Source organism: Astyanax mexicanus, chromosome 1, assembly GCF_023375975.1.
Source record: "Astyanax mexicanus isolate ESR-SI-001 chromosome 1, AstMex3_surface, whole genome shotgun sequence".
Classification (NCBI taxonomy): Eukaryota; Metazoa; Chordata; class Actinopteri; order Characiformes; family Acestrorhamphidae; genus Astyanax; species Astyanax mexicanus.
Window position 1 is genome coordinate 130,928,625 of NC_064408.1, and position 21,375 is coordinate 130,949,999.

At 39.2% G+C, this 21,375-nt stretch overlaps 1 protein-coding gene across 1 annotated transcript; it reads left to right on the forward strand.

The window, feature by feature from the left end:
- The first annotated feature begins 223 nt into the window (after positions 1-223).
- Positions 224-12,935, forward strand: nod1 (nucleotide-binding oligomerization domain containing 1). The gene is made up of 11 exons (XM_022662430.2): positions 224-935; positions 2,997-3,171; positions 4,528-6,340; positions 6,823-6,906; positions 6,999-7,082; positions 7,424-7,507; positions 7,611-7,694; positions 9,824-9,907; positions 10,007-10,090; positions 10,819-10,902; positions 12,790-12,935. Exons 1-11 carry the CDS (start codon positions 774-776, stop codon positions 12,860-12,862), a joined length of 2,811 nt encoding a protein of 936 aa, XP_022518151.2. The 5' UTR covers positions 224-773; the 3' UTR covers positions 12,863-12,935.
- Positions 12,936-21,375: the final 8,440 nt, after the last annotated feature.

Consider the following 21,375-nt stretch of genomic DNA (forward strand, 5'->3'; position numbering starts at 1 on the left):
TAACCCCGCCCACGAGGGCTGCCTCGAGGTCACAGGCTGCAGAGCGGGGCGGAGCGGAGCTGACGGTCTGTTATTGGTCCCGCCCATAAGCAGCCCTTTTACCATAACCACACCTTTTTTGAATAGAGCTGAATAACGTTTTAAAAAACGAATTCTGTGGGGATATAAAAGTGTAACAATATAAGCAGAGGCTACACTAGCTGCTGCATTTAAGTAATGGAGGTAGAATTACAGTATATTAGAAAAAAACGTGATTGAAAGTTTTCTGTTTTGCCATTGAAACCTATGGGGATGGGTGGAGTTACACAGCTTTCTGCAGCCGAACAGCAGGGGGCGCCCGACCTGTGGTGGCTTCACTTTTAAGAGACGATGCTCTGTCCAGCTATATACAGTCTATGGTTTTGAGTAACATGCTGTTAAACTTAGGAAACACGAATAGTTGCTAGGGGTGTGTGTGTGTGTGTGTGGTTAGTGTCAGATTTCAACAGACATTCCAGTTTCACTTCCTGAAACAGAGCAGCGACACACACACACACACACACACACACACACACACACACACACACACTGTGAGAGGCAGTGATCGAGTGTTGGGTTTTTATGAGTTTCTCTACAGTTTTACTTTCAGTTCATTAAACGATCTTCACCAGCAACACCAGCATGACTGAACTGGAGATACTGGCGATACTGGGGACACTCTTCAGCTGACAGACGGTCCACTTGTGTGTGTGTGTTTGTGTGTGTGTGTGTGTGTGTGTGTGTGTGTGTGTGAGATGGACGGGGCTCGAGCTCTGAAGTTACTGACCCTCCACCGCGAGGTTCTGGTGGAGCGCGTGAGGAACACACAGTGTGTGCTAGATAACCTGCAGAACCAGGGATTCATCTGTACCGAGGACCTGGAGATCATCCAGCACACCAACACCAGAACCCAGCAGGTACACACACACACACACACACACAAACAAACACACAATTCAAAAACTATACACACTCATAGTGTATTATACAGGAGAAGCCACACCCTCTTCACCATGACTGGTTGCTTAAATATATATCACTAGGGGTGTGCCATATCCTATCGTACATGATAATATCACCAAAAATGTAGAATATGGTGAACAATATTATGCCCTAAAATATGGTACCATATCAACCACCCCTAATTATCACATCAGGGTTCTACTTTTTTACTGTTTTTGGTAAAAGAAAAATTCATACTGTTCTCATTTCCCATTTATATATCTACTAGAGACAGATTATATCTGTACAGTATCATTTATTTTATGAATGAAGTTCAACTTATATAGCGCCTTTCTAGAAACCCAATGACGCTTTACAATTAACACGTTTTATTATCCACATAAAATTATCCACACACCGGTGAGAAGCAGCAGCCAGTAGCACACAGCGTACTCTCAACCGGAAACAACCGTCTATCTGGAGGACTGCATCCAGCACTACAGCATTTACCCAGGACAGAGTACCTGGGCATATCTGGGCACAATCATACACACATATTTACATACATTTACACACACACACACACACCAAAAACTTACATACATACCACACACTTTACTTTACTTTGATTTACTTTACTTTACTTTACTTTACTTTACTTTACTTTGATTTACTTTACTTTGATTTACTTTACTTTACTTTACTTTACTTTACTTTACTTTACTTTACTTTGATTTACTTTACTTTGATTTACTTTACTTTGATTTACTTTACTTTGCTTTACTTTACTTTACTTTACTTTGATTTACTTTACTTTACTTTACTTTACTTTACTTTACTTTACTTTGATTTACTTTACTTTACTTTACTTTACTTTACTTTGATTTACTTTACTTTACTTTGATTTACTTTACTTTACTTTACTTTACTTTACTTTGCTTTACTTTACTTTAATTTGCTTTACTTTAATTTGCTTTACTTTGCTTTACTTTGCTTTACTTTACTTTACTTTACTTTAATTTGCTTTACTTTAATTTGCTTTACTTTGCTTTACTTTGCTTTACTTTACTTTACTTTACTTTAATTTGCTTTACTTTACTTTACTTTACTTTGCTTTACTTTACTTTACTTTACTTTGATTTACTTTACTTTACTTTACTTTACTTTACTTTGCTTTACTTTAATTTGCTTTACTTTGCTTTACTTTAATTTGCTTTACTTTACTTTACTTTACTTTGATTTACTTTACTTTAATTTGCTTTACTTTACTTTGCTTTACTTTACTTTACTTTACTTTGATTTACTTTACTTTAATTTGCTTTACTTTACTTTACTTTACTTTGATTTACTTTACTTTAATTTGCTTTACTTTACTTTACTTTACTTTACTTTGCTTTGCTTTGCTTTGCTTTGCTTTGCTTTACTTTACTTTACTTTAATCCTGGATATATGGAGATAAATGGAGTACATTATTATTATCATGACATCCTGGATCATTGACTTCTGTTACAAATCTGATAAAATTATTTGTTTTTATATATTTCAATTAGCCATATAAAATTCTAAATATTTTTTCTAATTCAATGTTTTGTCTTATTGCCAAAAGTATCCATATCATGAAAATACCATGAAATATCAAGATATTATTTTAGAGTCATATCGCCCACTCCTATATCACACAGTGTATAAAGGTAATTTAAAGACCGGTGAATGTTTTCTGAACGTTTTTAAGATTGTTTTATTAAATGTTTTTAAATGTTCTTGACTCGACTTGAATAATAATGTTCTAATGCAAACCTTTATTTTGTCAAACATTTTCAGAATGTTCCTGAAATTTTATTTCTGTAACATAACAGGCTAATGTTCCTGCAACCTTTTTAACATTTTCCTTATTTTTCAATAACATTCTCTGTTAGTTTGGATAAAAAAAGAAACACTTTTGCTTCACTTTTTCAATATGGAATGGCATTCCTTAAAGAACTGAAAGTGTACCGATGATGTTTTTATGTTTGTTTGTTTTTTCCTTTTCTAAATAGGTTCGTAAAATCCTGGAGCTGGTCCAGAGTAAAGGAGAAGAAGCTTGTGCGTATTTTATTCACATTCTCCACGAGGCGTACGATGCGTACATCGACCTCCGGCCGTGGTTCCAGAGTATCCAGTATGAACCCGCCGACTCGGTCAGAGCCTTACCGGTGATCAACACCGACCCGAGTAAGTTCTGGATCTTCATTATTACAAAATCATCAATAAGAAGTGGTGCTGTGTAGGACCGTGATCATTTTAAAAACTTTTACTCTACTGTCAGTCAAAGACATAGCTAGCCACGTTGACCCTCCTTTAGCTGATGTTACAGATAACTAACATTAGCAGTTTGTGTTCTCCTCCAAGCATGTTGAGTCTGAGCCATATTAATGATCAACACTGTCCTGAGTGCTAGATCTTCTTTATTACAAAATCATCAGAAAAAACTGTGAAGGAGAGTGCTGCGGGACTGGGGTTTCTGCAAACATCATTCACTCTGAATAAATACGGTTCCTGAAGTGTTCTTGACTTAAAACAATGGTCCTGTAAAAAACCAAGACAGTTTCAAATATGTCTGGATGTTTTTTGTTTTTTGAGGTCCAGATAACTGGATTATTTGCTTAAGGCATTATGCTAGTAACACTAAGGTCCAGGTTTGGTATCTGTATGGGTCATCAGTGTAAAAATATGTATAACACATTTACAGATTGTCATCTATGGGGCAGTGGTGGTAAGATATCTGGCTTTAACAAACTGCCACAGTTAGGTCCTTGTGGCAGTGACTGGGAGTCCCAGACAACCCTGTGTTTCCCTCTCTTCATTTAGCGTGATAAAGGCTAGCCACTGAAGGTGTCTGTTAGCTGATGTAACAGAATTAGCGTAAGAGTTCAGAGTTCTCCCCTAAGTGTGATGAGCTCCAATGGTGTTGTGCTGGCAGTAGTCTGAGACGATGTTGTGGAGTTTCTTTTCTTGTCTTGAAGAAAGACTCTGCCTTTGTTCTTCCAGTGCTGGGAGCATCAAGTAAGAAAGGAAGTTCTTATAAGTTGGAGGTCTTATGTAATACAGTATATCTTTTAAGGGGGATTAATGGAAAACCTTCTTAAAAATGTCACTAAATAGTAGCAAAAATGGCCAAAGGGCTCTGTTGCAATACTTTGTACATAGAACCCACTGTTGACCCTCTAGAATGTCTGGCCCAGCACTCTGACCTTGGATAGCTCAGTTGGTATATGCAAAATCTGTGAGGCAGTAGTAGGTCAGTGGAACAGGGCTATGGGTTCAATACCTAAGGGTCTCTTTAGGGTCCCTCAGTAAGTATTTTAACCCTTACTGCTCCCTGTGGCCAACCATGGTGGCTATTTACCACTCTGGGCAGTTGTGTCCACTGCACAGATGGCTTAAATGTGGAGGCCAAATTTCATCTGTGTCCAAAACAAATGGAGACACCAGCTGTTCTTTGTCTCTTTATAAGTTACAACATGTTAATACTCTACAAATATTCACTCCATAAATGTCAGATTTTTTAACACTCCTATTTGTTCTCAGTCAGCAGATACAGCGAGAAGCTGAGGCAGGAGCTCGGGAGAGACACTCGCTTCCTCACCTCGTATGCCCAGCGGGAGGAAACCCTTCTGGAGGACCTTTACACCAACACACAGATGGAGCTACTAAACGACCGAGGCGAGAGCTTGGGCTACCTAGAATGTGTGGAGGACATCCTCGGAGAGCAAGGTGTCTTCAACAAGGAGGCAGAGACTATCTTTATCACGGGGGACGCTGGTGTAGGCAAGTCCGTTCTGCTCCAGAAACTTCAGAACCTGTGGTCAAAAAGGGAGTTAAACACTGGAGCAAAGTTCTTCTTCAAGTTTCGGTGCAGGATGTTCAGCACCTTTAAGGATACGGATGAGATCTCCGTGAAGGATCTGATCTTCAAACACAACTGCTATCCAGACTTGGATCCAGACAACGAGGTCTTCGGTTACATCCTGCGGTTTCCGGAGACCGTCCTTTTCACGTTCGATGGATACGATGAAATCCAGATGGACTTTGATACGGAGAACGTACCAGAAGTGGTTTCACCCGAGGAGAAAACCCACCCACTTCTCGTTCTCATGAACTTGCTTAGCGGTAAGCTTCTGAAAGGTTCCCGCAAGATTCTGACCGCTCGAACCGGCACAGAGGTTCAGAGCAGGATTATTGGGAAGAAGGTTGTACTTCGGGGTTTCTCCCCGGACCACCTCAAAAGTTACCTGGCTTTGCATTTTCCTACAAACGAACACAGGGAAGTAGTGTCTGTGCAGCTGGAGGCTAACCCTCACCTGTGCGGTCTTTGCTCCATCCCCCTGTTCAGTTGGATCATATTCAAGAGTTTCAAGCACCTTCAGTCGGTGTATGACAATTTTGAGCTTCCAGAATCTTGCATCACGCTCACAAATGTGTTCCTCCTGCTCTCAGAAGTGTTCCTGGGTCACATCACCAAAAGGCCAGGTCTCCTGAAGAGGAGCACCAGGTGCACTTCGGACACCTTTAAATCCGGCCTGAAGATGCTGTCTGCATTTGCTAAGCTGGCTCTTCTGGGCATGGAAAAGGGCAGCTTCATTTGCAGCCAGGAGGAGGTGACGTCCTGTGGGCTGAGCGAAGACAGCCTTCAGATTGGATTTCTGCGACCGGTCAGTCACTACGATGCTTGCGGAGGTGCTGCAACCTTCGAGTTTCTCCACGTGACCCTGCAGGCGTTCCTGACAGCCTTCTCACTGGTGCTGGACTCTGAGGTGAGTCCCGAAGAAATCCTGAAGTTCTTCGCTAAGTGTGAGTACAAGAAGTCGTCTCGTTTCTCCTGTGTCTCCTGTCTGTGTACGCCTTCGCGTGCCAGAGATACGGACCCGTTTATGACCAATGAACACTTTCAATTTACAAACCTCTTCCTGTGCGGACTTCTGTCCAAACCCAACGCCGCTCTCCTGGAGCACCTCGTACCACCACTCGACCTGAAGAAGAAACGCCGGGCCCTGAAATCCTACCTGTCCAGCAGTGTGAGGATCCATCTCAGGGGTCTTCCTCGGTATCCTAGCACTGATATCCAGGGCAGCAAGGTTCATGTAATGCCCAACTTCCTGTGGATCCTCCGGTGCATCTTTGAGACCCACAGCGAGGACGTGGCTCGGCTTACGGCCAAAGGCATCTCTGCGGATTACATCAAGCTAGCCTACTGTAACATCTACTCGGCCGACTGCAGTGCCCTGAACTTTGTGCTGCATCACCACAGGAAGTCTTTGGGAGTCGACTTGGACAATAATAACATTAGTGACTATGGAGTGAAGCAGCTGGTACCTTCCTTTAGCAAAATGACAGTGGTAAGGTAAGAAAAAAATTGGGCTGGACTAGATCTGATTCAATTTTTTATAAAAAGTATGTCTCTAAAGGGGAAACTTAACTAGAGAAGGAAAAAACTGTTAAAACTGTTAATAAACGAATAGAGGTGAGAACCACAGGGCAACTCACAATATGATATCATCCTGATACATTGCCCACAATAATATATACGATGATATCACAGTACTCTGATTCTGCGATACTCAATATATCACAATACATGTTGAATTGTATATTTTCATCTTTTATCTTCCTTTACCTTTTGTCGTCGGCTTACTTGGCGAGAAAGAAAGAATTTCATTGTTCGAGGAAACTTCCTTCTTATTGTGCAATAAACTCTTTGAATCTTGAATCTCTTGAATACAATTCTCTACAATAGTTCACAGCATCTGTGTTACTGATTTTGAGAAAAAAGAGGCGTGTCCAGAGTTTTCACTGGTTCTGTATTTGCTCTCTGTTATCTGTCAGGTTTTGTGTGAATCAGCTGACAGACAGCAGCATCGAGGTTTTGTCCAGGGAGCTCATCCGCTACAAAATCGTCAGGGTTCTGGGGTGAGTTAAAACATGTTTAACTGGAGTTTTATTAATGCACTTTATCATTGATATAATATACAGTATATATATATATTCTTTATTAAAAACAGACTCTACAAGAATCACATCACAGACGCTGGAGCCAAACTGGTGGCACAGATCATCGAGGAGTGTCCTCATATCATGACTGTAAAGTAAGAGTACAACATATTTATGATAATGATAAAAGAGTGATAATTAATAATTAATATTGATTCAAAACTGTGCTGGATTGTGTATTGGATTACTAGGCGGATCTGTAGGCAGATATATGCTATATTCTGTATTTAAAAGAAAAAACGTATTTATATAAATTTATATAACCTCATATAACCATTGCAGTGCTTTCACCGCTGAATCTGTTAGCTTCACGTTTAACCTGCTGAAACCCTGCTGGGGCCGGCTGTTAGCATCATGGCTAATCCGCTACTCTAAGCTTCAGATCAGATATCATGATGTTTTTATGAAATGTGATGTAATGCTGTTGTTTCTGAAGGATGGGCTGTAATCACATCACCGCAGTGGGCGGCAGGTTCCTCGCTGAAGCCATTAAAAAAAGCAAGTCTATCTTTGATGTTGGGTAAGACTGAGCTCCATCAGAGTGGAGTTTATATTAATAAAGTATCCAGTTTGTATTTTTGTGAAGGTAACTGTAAATGTAACTGGTGTTTTCGTGCTGGTAGGATGTGGGGGAACAGTATTGGGGATGAAGGTGCAGAAGCGTTCGCTGAAGCTCTGAAGAATCACCCAAAACTCACCAACCTCAGGTGAGCTCACCTGTGCTTACCGACACCTGTACCCTCCATTATTTAACCTTCTTACTATGAATACTACTACTAGAAATCATATAGTACCCACTATGTATTATTCTGTATCTGATATGAGTTATTCAGTATCCACTATGTATTAATTCTCTACTATGAGTTATTCAGTGTCCACCATGAGTTATTCAGTATCCACTATGTATTAATTCTCTACTATGAGTTATTCAGTATCTACTATGAGTTATTCAGTATCTACTATGAGTTATTGAGTATCCACTATGTATTATTCAATATCTACTATGAGTTATTCAGTGTCCACTATGTATTATTCATTATCTACTATGAGTTATCCAGTATCTACTATGAGTTATTGAGTATCCACTATGTATTATTCAATATCTACTATGAGTTATTGAGTATCCACTATGTATTATTCAGTATCTACTATGAGTTATTGAGTATCCACTATGTATTATTCAGTATCTACTATGAGTTATTCAGTATCCACTATGTATTATTCAGTTTCTACTATGAGTTATTGAGTATCCACTATGTATTATTCATTCTCTACTATGAGTTATTGAGTATCCACTATGTATTATTCATTATCTACTATGAGTTATCCAGTATCTACTATGAGTTATTCAGTGTCCACTATGTATTATTCATTATCTACTATGAGTTATCCAGTATCTACTATGAGTTATTCAGTATCTACTATGAGTTATTCAGTGTCCACTATGTATTATTCATTATCTACTATGAGTTATTCAGTATCTACTATGAGTTATTCAGTATCTACTATGAGTTATTCAGTGTCCACTATGTATTATTCAGTTTCTACTATGAGTTATTCAGTATCTACTATGAGTTATTCAGTGTCCACTATGAGTTATTCAGTGTCCACTATGTATTATTCATTATCTACTATGAGTTATTCAGTATCTACTATGAGTTATTCAGTATCTACTATGAGTTATTCAGTGTCCACTATGTATTATTCAGTTTCTACTATGAGTTATTCAGTGTCCACTATGAGTTATTCAGTTTCTACTATGAGTTATTCAGTATCTACTATGAGTTATTCAGTGTCCACTATGTATTATTCAGTATCCACTATGATTTTTCAGAATTCACTATGTATAATTCTGTATCTGCTATAAATATTTAGTACCTAATATTAATTATTCAGTACCTACTAAGAAATATTAAATGTCCACTTTGTATTATTCTGTATCGGCTATGACTTATTGATTATGCACTATGAATTATTCATTATCCAGTATGAATTATCCAGTATCCACTGTGATTTTTTAGAATCCACTATATATAATTCTGTATCTGCTTTAATTATTTAGTACCAATCTTCATTATCCACGATGAATTATCCAGTATCCACTCTGGATGATTAAGTATCCACTATTAATTATTCAGTGTCTACTTTTAATTATGTACTATTTATTATAAATTTATCAATTAATTAACATCCTCTATGGATTATTAAGTATCCACTATGACTTATCCACTATTCACTATGAATTATTCAGTATCCACTATGATTTAATGAATATCCACTATTAATTATTCAGTATACACTATGAATAATTCAGTATCTGCTCTGGATCTACTTTGAATTGTTGAATGTCCGCTATGAATTATTCAGTATCTACTTTTAATTATTTAGTATTTATTATACATTAATTAGCATCATCTATGGATTATTCAATATTAATTATTGAGTATCCACTATGACTTATTCACTATGTACTATGAAGTATTCAGTATCCACTATGACTTATTCACTATTCACTATGAAGTAATCAGTATCCACTATGAATTATTCATAATTATTCTGAATTCTACGTAGAGTCAGTATTAAAGTAAATGTAATAGTAGTGTAAATGTAATTTGGTTATCCAGTGTGAATTATTTAGGGTCCACTTGTCTATGGTGAGCTCCTGAGTTGTGTGATGTTATTCAGTAAACACTGTATATTTATTAATTAGTTTATTCTTGTGTAGAAATAGAAACAGCTGGCAGTGTATAATCAGATTATATCTTTAATTAAACTGTTAGATTTGTTTTAATCCAGAAACTCTGTAACTCTTGATTCCCTTTGTTGTTGTTGTCAGTCTGTCGGCGAATGGGATCTCGTCTGAGGGTGGGCGGAGTTTAGCTCGAGCGCTAAAGGAGAACTCCAGTCTTCATATCTTCTGGTGCCGCTCAGATTAACTCATTAATATCACCTTCATTAGCATAAATTAACATTAATACTGACAGCAGTGTGCATGTAAATGTTGTTTTGTTTTTTTCAGGTTGATTCAGAACAGTATTTCTGATGATGCGGCGTCGGAGCTGCAGGAAGCTCTGAGGAGGAACACGGCGCTGACGCACCTCATGTAAGATATGTAATATATATATATATATATATATATATATATTCATAAAGTTTTAAGAGTTCAGAAATAATCAATATTTGGTGGAATAATCCTGGTTGGTTTATAATCACTGTTTTTTTCATGCATCTTGGCATCATGTTCTCCTCCACCAGTCTTACACACTGCTTTTGGATAACATTATGCTGCTTTACTCCTGGTGCAAAAATTCAAGCAGTTCAGTTTGGTGGTTTGATGGTTTGTGATCATCCATCTTCCTCTTGATTATATTCCAGAGGTTTTCAATTTGGTAAAATCAAAGAAACTCAACATTTTTAAGTGCTCTCTTATTTTTAAAAACCTGTAACACCACACAACAGCACAATAACAAAGCTAAAATCTTGTTACTCTCAATCCTGTTACTGTCATTCCTGTTACTCTCAATCCTGTTATATAGCTTTTTAAAAAATGTGTACAGGTAATTTCCTGACTTTTACTGGTAAAACACTATTATTGCACCAACTGGGGGCACTTCTGTAATGTTTCTGTAGTTTTGCTAAAGTTCAACAATTATTGAGAGCAAGGAAACTGAATTATCCTGATATAACTGTAGTAGTATTTTTCACAGTTATAACTGGAGGTCGTCTCTATATATGAGGTAAAGGCAGGCAGTCGTTAGATCCTTTATGATCCATGGTGTGTAGATGTTAAATAATATGTTTAGAAATATGTGAAACTTTTTGTTTTTGCAGATTAATAGATAATAAGCTGAGCGCTCGTGGAGCCCAGATGCTGGCGGAAGGTCTGGCCAACAACACATCTATCAAAGAAATCAAGTGAGTAAACATGACTGTCAACCCTGTAACTCTCAATCCTGTTACTCTCAACCCTGTTACTCTCAACCCTGTAACTCTCAATCCTGTTACTCTCAACCCTGTTACTCTCAACCCTGAAACTCTCAATCCTATTACAGTCAATCCTGTAACTTTTAACCCTGTTACTCTCCATTCTGTTGCTGTCAACCCTATAACTCTCAACCCTGTAACTGTCAACCCTGTTACTCTCAACCCTGTAACTCTCAACCCTGTAACTCTCAACCCTGTTACTATCAACCCTGTAACTCTCAACCCTGTACCTGTCAATCCTGTAACTCTCAATCCTGTAACTCTCAACCCTGTAACTCTCAACCCTGTAACTCTCAACCCTGTAACTCTCCATCATGTTACTCTCAATTCTGTTACTCTCAATTCTGTTACTCTTAACCCTGTAACTCTCAACCCTGTAACTTTCAATTATGTAACTCTCTACCCTGTGACTCTCAACCCTGCAACTCTCAACTCTGTTACTCTCAATCCTGTAACTCTCTACCCTGTTACTCTTAACCCTGTAACTGTCAACCCTGTAACTCTCTACTCTGTTACTCTCAATCCTGTTACTCTCAACCCTGTAACTCTCAATCCTGTTACTCTCAACCCTGTAACTCTCAACCCTGTAACTCTCAACCATTTAACCTTTATGTTACTGTCAACCCTGTAACTTTAAACAATGTTTTTGTCAACCCTGTAACATTTAATTCTGTTACTGTCAACCCTGTAACATTTAATTCTGTTACTGTCAACCCTGTTATTGTCAACCCTGTTAATGTCAACCCTGTTACTCTCAATCTTGTAACTCCCCGCCCTGTAACTCTCAATCTAATTACAGTCAACCTTGTAACTTTTAACCCTGTTACTCTCAATTCTGTTACTTTCAACCCTGTAACTCTCAATCCTATTACAGTCAACCCTGTAACATTTAACCCTGTTACTCTCCATTCTGTTACTGTCAACCCTATAACTCTCAACCCTGTAACTCTCAATTCTGTTACTGTCAACCCTGTTATTGTGAACCCTGTTAATGTCAACCCTGTTACTCTCAATCTTGTAACTCCCCACCCTGTAACTCTCAATCTAATTACAGTCAACCTTGTAACTTTTAACCCTGTTACTCTCAATTCTGTTACTTTCAACCCTGTAACTTTTAACCCTGTAACTCTCAATCCTATTACAGTCAACCCTGTAACATTTAACCCTGTTACTCTCCATTCTGTTACTGTCAACCCTATAACTCTCAACCCTGTAACTCTCAATTCTGTTACTGTCAACCCTGTTATTGTGAACCCTGTTAATGTCAACCCTGTTACTCTCAATCTTGTAACTCCCTACCCTGTAACTCTCAATCTAATTACAGTCAACCTTGTAACTTTTAACCCTGTTACTCTCAATTCTGTTACTTTCAACCCTGTAACTTTTAACCCTGTAACTCTCAATCCTATTACAGTCAACCCTGTAACATTTAACCCTGTTACTCTCCATTCTGTTACTGTCAACCCTATAACTCTCAACCCTGTAACTGTCAACCCAGTAACTCTCAATCCTATTACAGTCAACCCTCTTACTGTCAACCCTGTAACTTTCAATTATGTTACTGTCAACCCTGTAACTCTCTACCCTGTAACACTCAACCCTGTAACTTTCAACCCTGTAATTCTCAATCCTATTACAGTCAACCCTGTTACTGTCAACCCTGTAACTCTTAACCCTGTTACTCTCAGCCCTGTTACTCTCAATCCTGTAACTCTCAATCCTGTAACTCTCAATTATGTTACTCTCAACCCTGTAACTCTCAACTCTGTAACTCTTAACCCTGTAACTCGACCCCTAACGTTTCTTCCTGTTCTGCAGTATATCGGGGAATCAGGTGTGTGTGGAGGAGGAGCCGCTGTTCCAGAGCGAGAAGAGGCTTCGCTTTCACTGAACCACACACACACACACACACACACACACACACACACACACACACACACACACACACCACACACACACACACACACACACTACACACACACACACACACACACTATACACACACACACACTACACACACACACACACTATACACACACATTACACACACACTATACACACACACACACTACACACACACACACTACACACACACACACACACACATTGCACACAACACACACACTACACACACACTACACACACACACACCACACACACACACACACTATACACACACATTACACACACACTATACACACACACACACTACACACACACACACTACACACACACACACACACATTGCACACAACACACACACTACACACTACACACACACACTACACACACACACACACATTGCACAAAACACACACACTACACACACACACACACACACACACTATACACACACACTACACACACACACACACACACACACACTGCACATAACACACACAATACACACACTACACATATTACACACACACACTACACACACACAGTGAGCACCGCTACATTTCAACTGTTTATTTAATGTTAGGACTGTTTACAGAATGTTTACATGATTGGAATGATGGTAAATAAAATGTGCATCTCATTAAAAACTGCTGCCTTTCAACTGAGATTCTGTCTTCATCTCATCATCTCAACTGCCAATTTAACCCAGTCCATTTTAACCCGGACCACTTCAGTACAATTACCCCCGTCTAATTTAACCCATTCCAGTTTATCCCAGTTCAATTTAACCCAGTCTAGTTCAACCCAGTTGAGTTTTACCCAGTCTAGTTTAACCCAGTTGTATATAACCCAGTCTAGTTTAACCCAGTTCAATTTAATCCAGTCTAGTTCAACCCAGTTCAGTTTAAACTAGTTTACTTTAACCCAGTCTAGTTCAACCCAGTTCAATTTAAACCAGTTTACTTTAACCCAGTCTAGTTCAACCCAGTTGAGTTTTCCCCAGTCTAGTTTAACCCAGTTTTATTTAACCCAGTCAAGTTAATCCCAGCCTAGTTTAATCCAGTCCAGTTTACTCCAGTTCAGTTTAAAATAGTCCAGTTTATCCCAGTTCAGTTTAACCCAGTCTAGTTTAACCCAGTTTAGTTTTACCCAGTCTAGTCCAACCCAGTTCAATTTAAGATAGTCCAGTCTATCCCAGTTTAATTTAACCCTGTTCAGTTTACCCAGTCCATTTTAAGATAGTCCAGTTTATCCCAGTTTAATTTAACCCAGTTCAGTTTAACCCAACAGCATCATGAAGAGCAAGGAACTCACCAGACAGATCATAGAGAAGAAGTTTAAATCAGGGTCAGATTATAAAAACACATCCCAAGCTTTGATCAGGAGAATCTGTTCACAGGAGAACTATAAGTCCTGCTCTCCACAAATCTTATCTTTATGGAAGAGTGGAAGAAGAAAACCATTGTTGAAAGAAAGACGTAAGAGGTTCTGTTTGCAGTTTGTAGCTACAAGTCATGTAGGAACACAGTAAACATTTGGACCAAATATAAACTTTTTGGCGTAAAGGTAAAGCAAAGCTATGTGTGGCGAAAAAGTAACACATGCTTATCACCCAGATCCCCACTGTGAAACATGGTGGTGGCAGCATCATTCATTAACAGTTTATAATACCCTGCTATAACCCACTGTTTATTAACAGTTTATAATATCATGCTATAATCTACAGTTTGTTAACAGTTAATAAATACCCTGCTATAATCCACTGTTTATTAACATTTTATAAATACCCTGCTATAACCCACTGTTTATTAACTGTTTATAATACCCTGCTATAATCCACTGTTTATTAACATTTTATAAATACCCTGCTATAACCCACTGTTTATTAACTGTTTATAATACCCTGCTATAACCCACTGTTTATTAAAAGTTTATAAAAAACCCTGCTGTAATATACTGTTTATTAACTGTTTATAATACCCTGCTATAACCCACTGTTTATTAACTGTTTATAATTTACGCATAAGTGGAAGTAAAAGGTTCTTTAATCCCTCAGACTTTAACCCTTTAAACAGCCAATCAAAACAGTCTCTGGCCCTGGATAACTCTCCTCACCTGTGCAGGTGTTAATCTGCAGGATGTTCAGGACACCACCTGTTCACCTCAAATTACTCGTTCACCCATTCAGCCTACAGCAGTATAGTTCAGTATAGTTTAGATCACATATATTTAACATCAATTCTCAGTTCATTTCTAATATACCTGGTGTAGAATAATAAATACTGATACAGTTGTAATACTCATTAATTGTGTTATAATTTTACTGTAAGCTTATTTAAAATATGGGGTTACACAAAGTAGTTTAAATGTTACTTAAGTATAGTTAAAATAGTTCCATTTTAGTACAGTTAAGAACGTCTTTTGTACTATTTTTTATACAATTAAAAAATAATAAGTACAAAGAAATGTGTTCAATTTTATCACTCTTTAAATATACTGATTATACTGATACTATACCATAATAATGCTTAGCATACTTTAATCTACTTTTTTCACTAGGGTATGTATAACTATTTGTGTTACTATTCTAACATTGCAATTTCTTTCAAGGTCAATAAAGATTATATCTGTCCATCATCTAACTATCTATTATTGTATTAAGAATACACAAAACAGGTAAAACGGTTCATGAAATCTGTTCAAATATTCAATGAACTTAATTTGTACATAGGTACAAAAAATACTAAAAATGTATATTGTATACTTTATTGTGCATTTACAGTTTGTCTGTAGTAATGGAAATAAACTGAGTTTTGGAAATCGATTTTTAAAAAAGTGAATTTCTAAATCTTTTATCTTTAGTAAAGCAGTGGTGGAACAGATAGAGTTACTGCTGTTACTCTCTACTGCAGCATTTACACACTTACATCATCATAATAACTAGAAAAACACACCGAAACACAGAGAACTCTGTAACTATTAAAAAACAGGAGGACCAGTGAGTTTTTAGGCCTTTTTCTCGGTCACATGACAACACAGAGTTCAGTAGCTCCTCCATTTCCACTCGCTGTTGTGTTTTTTTTTTACGTGGATCTCCGTGGAAACCGTGGCGCGCCCAAAGTGTAATTACGGTGCGCAGCAGTGGACAAATATCTATTTTATTAAAGGCGAGGAGACGAAACTCAGAGATGTGCGTCCGGACGGGACTAAAATTACCGGAGGAGCACGGAGTTCAGAGAAAAACAGTAGATAATTCAGCCTGTAATTTACTCAGAGGACGTCTGAGAAAAACACCTACATGATCGTTCTGGACGGGAATAAAATCACAGAGCATAAAAACTCCTATAAAAGAGAAAAGTGGTGATAAAACAGCAGTAATAAAGTCATTAATAAGATAAAGATAAAATAAAAAATGCAGCTACAGCACCGCATTAATTAAGTACATTTAATATAATTAACTATTTCTATCTCTAGTTGTAAAACACTCTAACGGGCCAAATACCACAACTCTAAAACAGGAAGCTGTGTTACAATACGGATTACACAATCATCAACAACGTGACTGACCACACCACCCCCAGCACACTTAACCCCTTCAGTCCTACAACTACACTTCACACACTTAACCCCTTCACCTCCAACATCTACATTACACACACTTAACCCCTTCACCTCCAACATCTACATTACACACACTTAACCCCTTCACCTCCAACATCTACACTACACACACTTAACCCCTTCAACTCCAACAACTACAATACACACACTTAACCCTTTCACCACCAACAACTACCCTGAACACACTAAACCCCTTCACCTCCAACAACTACACTACACACACGTAACCTCTTCAATTCATCAACTACACTAAACACACTTAACCCCTTCAACTCCAACATCTACACTCAGCACACCTAACCCCTTCACCACCAACATCTACACTACATACACTTAACCCCTTCAACTCCAACAACTACACTCAGCACACTTAACCCCTTCAATCCAACAACTACACTACACACACTTAAACCCCTTCAACTCCAACAACTACACTACACACACTTAACCCCTTCACCTCCAACAACTACACTACACACACTTAAACCCCTTCACCACCAACATCTACACTCAGCACACTTCACCCCTTCACCTCCAACAACTACACTACAAACACTAAACCCCTTCACCTCCAACATCTACACTACACACACTTATCCCCTTCACCTCCAACATCTACACTCAGCACACTTAACCTCTTCAACTCCAACAACTACCCTCAGCACACTTAACCCCTTCAACTCCAACAACTACACTCAGCACACTTAACCCCTTCAACTCCAACATCTACACTTCACACACTTAAACCCTTCAACTCCAACATCTACACTACATACACTTAACCCCTTCAACTCCAACATCTACACTTCACACACTTAACCCCTTCAACTCCAACATCTACACTACACACACTTAACCCCTTCAACTCCAACAACTACACTACACACACTTAACCCCTTCAACTCCAACATCTACACTACACACACTTAACCCCTCCAAGTCCAACAACTACACTACACACACTTAACCCCTTCAACTCCAACATCTACACTTCACACACTTAACCCCTTCAACTCCAACATCTACACTACACACAGTTAACCCCTTCAACTCCAACATCTACACTACACACACTTAACCCCTTCAGTCCAACAACTACACTACACACACTTAAACCCTTCAACTCCAACATCTACACTCAGCACACTTAACCCCTTCAACTCCAACATCTACACTTCACACACTTAACCCCTTCACCTCCAACATCTACACTACACACACGTAACCCTTCACCTCCAACATCTACACTACACACACTTAACCCCTTCAACTCCAACAACTACACTACATACACTTAACCCCTTCACCTCCAACATCTACACTACACACACTTAACCCCTTCAACTCCAACATCTACCCTAAACACACTTAAACCCTTCAACTCCAACATCTACACTCAGCACACTTAACCCCTTCAACTCCAACAACTACACTACACACACTAAACCCCTTCAACTCCAACAACTACACTACACACACTTAACCCCTTCACCTCCAACATCTACACTCAGCACACTTAACCTCTTCAACTCCAACAACTACCCTCAGCACACTTAACCTCTTCAACTCCAACAACTACACTCAGCACACTTAACCCCTTCATTCCAACAACTACACGCAGCACACTTAACCCCTTCAACTCCAACATCTACACTACACACATTTAACCCCTTCAACTCCAACATCTACACTACACACATTTAAAAACTAACAAAACTCTCTAACGGGCCAAATACCACAACTCTAAAACAGGAAGCTGTGTTACAATACGGATTACACAATCCTCAACAACGTGACTGACCACGCCACCCCCAGCACACTTAACCCCTTCAGTCCTACAACTACACTTCACACACTTAACCCCTTCAACTCCAACAACTACCCTCAGCACACTTAACCCCTTCAGTCCTACAACTACACTTCACACACTTAACCCCTTCACCTCCAACATCTACATTACACACACTTAACCCCTTCACCTCCAACATCTACATTACACACACTTAACCCCTTCACCTCCAACATCTACACTACACACACTTAACCCCTTCAACTCCAACAACTACAATACACACACTTAACCCTTTCACCACCAACAACTACCCTCAGCACACTAAACCCCTTCACCTCCAACAACTACACTACACACACGTAACCTCTTCAATTCATCAACTACACTAAACACACTTAACCCCTTCAACTCCAACATCTACACTCAGCACACCTAACCCCTTCACCACCAACATCTACACTACATACACTTAACCCCTTCAACTCCAACAACTACACTCAGCACACTTAACCCCTTCAATCCAACAACTACACTACACACACTTAAACCCCTTCAACTCCAACAACTACACTACACACACTTAACCCCTTCACCTCCAACAACTACACTACACACACTTAAACCTCTTCACCACCAACATCTACACTCAGCACACTTCACCCCTTCACCTCCAACAACTACACTACAAACACTAAACCCCTTCACCTCCAACATCTACACTACACACACTTATCCCCTTCACCTCAAACATCTACACTCAGCACACTTAACCTCTTCAACTCCAACAACTACCCTCAGCACACTTAACCACTTCAACTCCAACAACTACACTTAGCACACTTAACCCCTTCAACTCCAACATCTACACTTCACACACTTAAACCCTTCAACTCCAACATCTACCCTAAACACACTTAACCCCTTCAACTCCAACAACTACACTCAGCACACTTAACCCCTTCAACTCCAACAACTGCACTACATACACTTAACCCCTTCAACTCCAACAACTACACTCAGCACACTTAACCCCTTCAACTCCAACATCTACACTACACACACTTAACCCCTTCAACTCCAACAACTACACTACATACACTTAACCCCTTTACCTCCAACATCTACACTACACACACACTTAACCCCTTCAACTCCAACATCTACACTAAACACACTTAAACCCTTCAACTCCAACATCTACACTCAGCACACTTAACCCCTTCAACTCCAACATCTACACTACACACACTTAACCCCTTCAACTCCAACAACTACACTAAACACACTTAACCCCTTCAACTCCAACATCTACACTCAGCACACTTAACCCCTTCAACTCCAACATCTACACTACACACACTTAACCCCTTCAACTCCAACAACTACACTACATACACTTAACCCCTTCACCTTCAACATCTACACTTCACACACTTAACCCCTTCAACTCCAACATCTACACTACACACACTTAACCCCTTCAACTCCAACATCTACCCTAAACACACTTAACCCCTTCAACTCCAACAACTACACTACATACACTTAACCCCTTCACCTCCAACATCTACACTACACACACATTTAACCCCTTCAACTCCAACATCTACACTAAACACACTTAAACCCTTCAACTCCAACATCTACACTCAGCACACTTAACCCCTTCAACTCCAACATCTACACTACATACACTTAACCCCTTCACCTCCAACATCTACACTACACACACACTTAAACCCTTCAACTCCAACATCTACACTCAGCACACTTAACCCTTTCAACTCCAACATCTACACTACACACACTTAACCCCTTCACCTCCAACATCTACACTACACACACACTTAAACCCTTCAACTCCAACATCTACACTCAGCACACTTAACCCCTTCAACTCCAACAACTACACTACATACACTTAACCCCTTCACCTCCAACATCTACACTTCACACACTTAACCCCTTCAACTCCAACATCTACACTACACACACTTAACCCCTTCAACTCCAACAACTACACTCAGCACACTTAACCCCTTCAACTCCAACATCTACACTTCACACACTTAACCCCTTCAACTCCAACAACTACACTACACACACTTAACCTCTTCAACTCCAACAACTACACTACACACACTTAACCCCTTCAACTCCAACAACTACACTACACACACTTAACCCCTTCAACTCCAACATCTACCCTAAACACACTTAAACCCTTCAACTCCAACATCTACACTCAGCACACTTAACCCCTTCAACTTCAACAACTACACCACACACACTAAACCCCTTTGACTCCAACAACTACACTACACACACTTAACCCCTTCAACTTCAACAACTACACCACACACACTAAACCCCTTTGACTCCAACAACTACACTACACACACTTAACCCCTTCACCTCCAACATCTACACTCAGCACACTTAACCTCTTCAACCAACAACTACCCTCAGCACACTTAACCTCTTCAACTCCAACATCTACACTTCACACACTTAACCCCTTCAACTCCAACATCTACACTACACACACTTAACCCCTTCAACTCCAACAACTACACTACATACACTTAACCCCTTCACCTCCAACATCTACACTTCACACACTTAACCCCTTCAACTCCAACATCTACACTTCACACACTTAACCCCTTCAACTCCAACATCTACACTACACACACTTAACCCCTTCAACTCCAACAACTACACTACACACACTTAACCCCTTCAACTCCAACATCTACACTTCACACTTAACCCCTTCAACTCCAACAACTACACTACACACACTTAACCTCTTCAACTCCAACAACTACACTACACACACTTAACCCCTTCAACTCCAACAACTACACTACACACACTTAACCCCTTCAACTCCAACATCTACCCTAAACACACTTAAACCCTTCAACTCCAACATCTACACTCAGCACACTTAACCCCTTCAACTTCAACAACTACAACACACACACTAAACCCCTTTGACTCCAACAACTACACTACACACACTTAACCCCTTCAACTTCAACAACTACACCACACACACTAAACCCCTTTGACTCCAACAACTA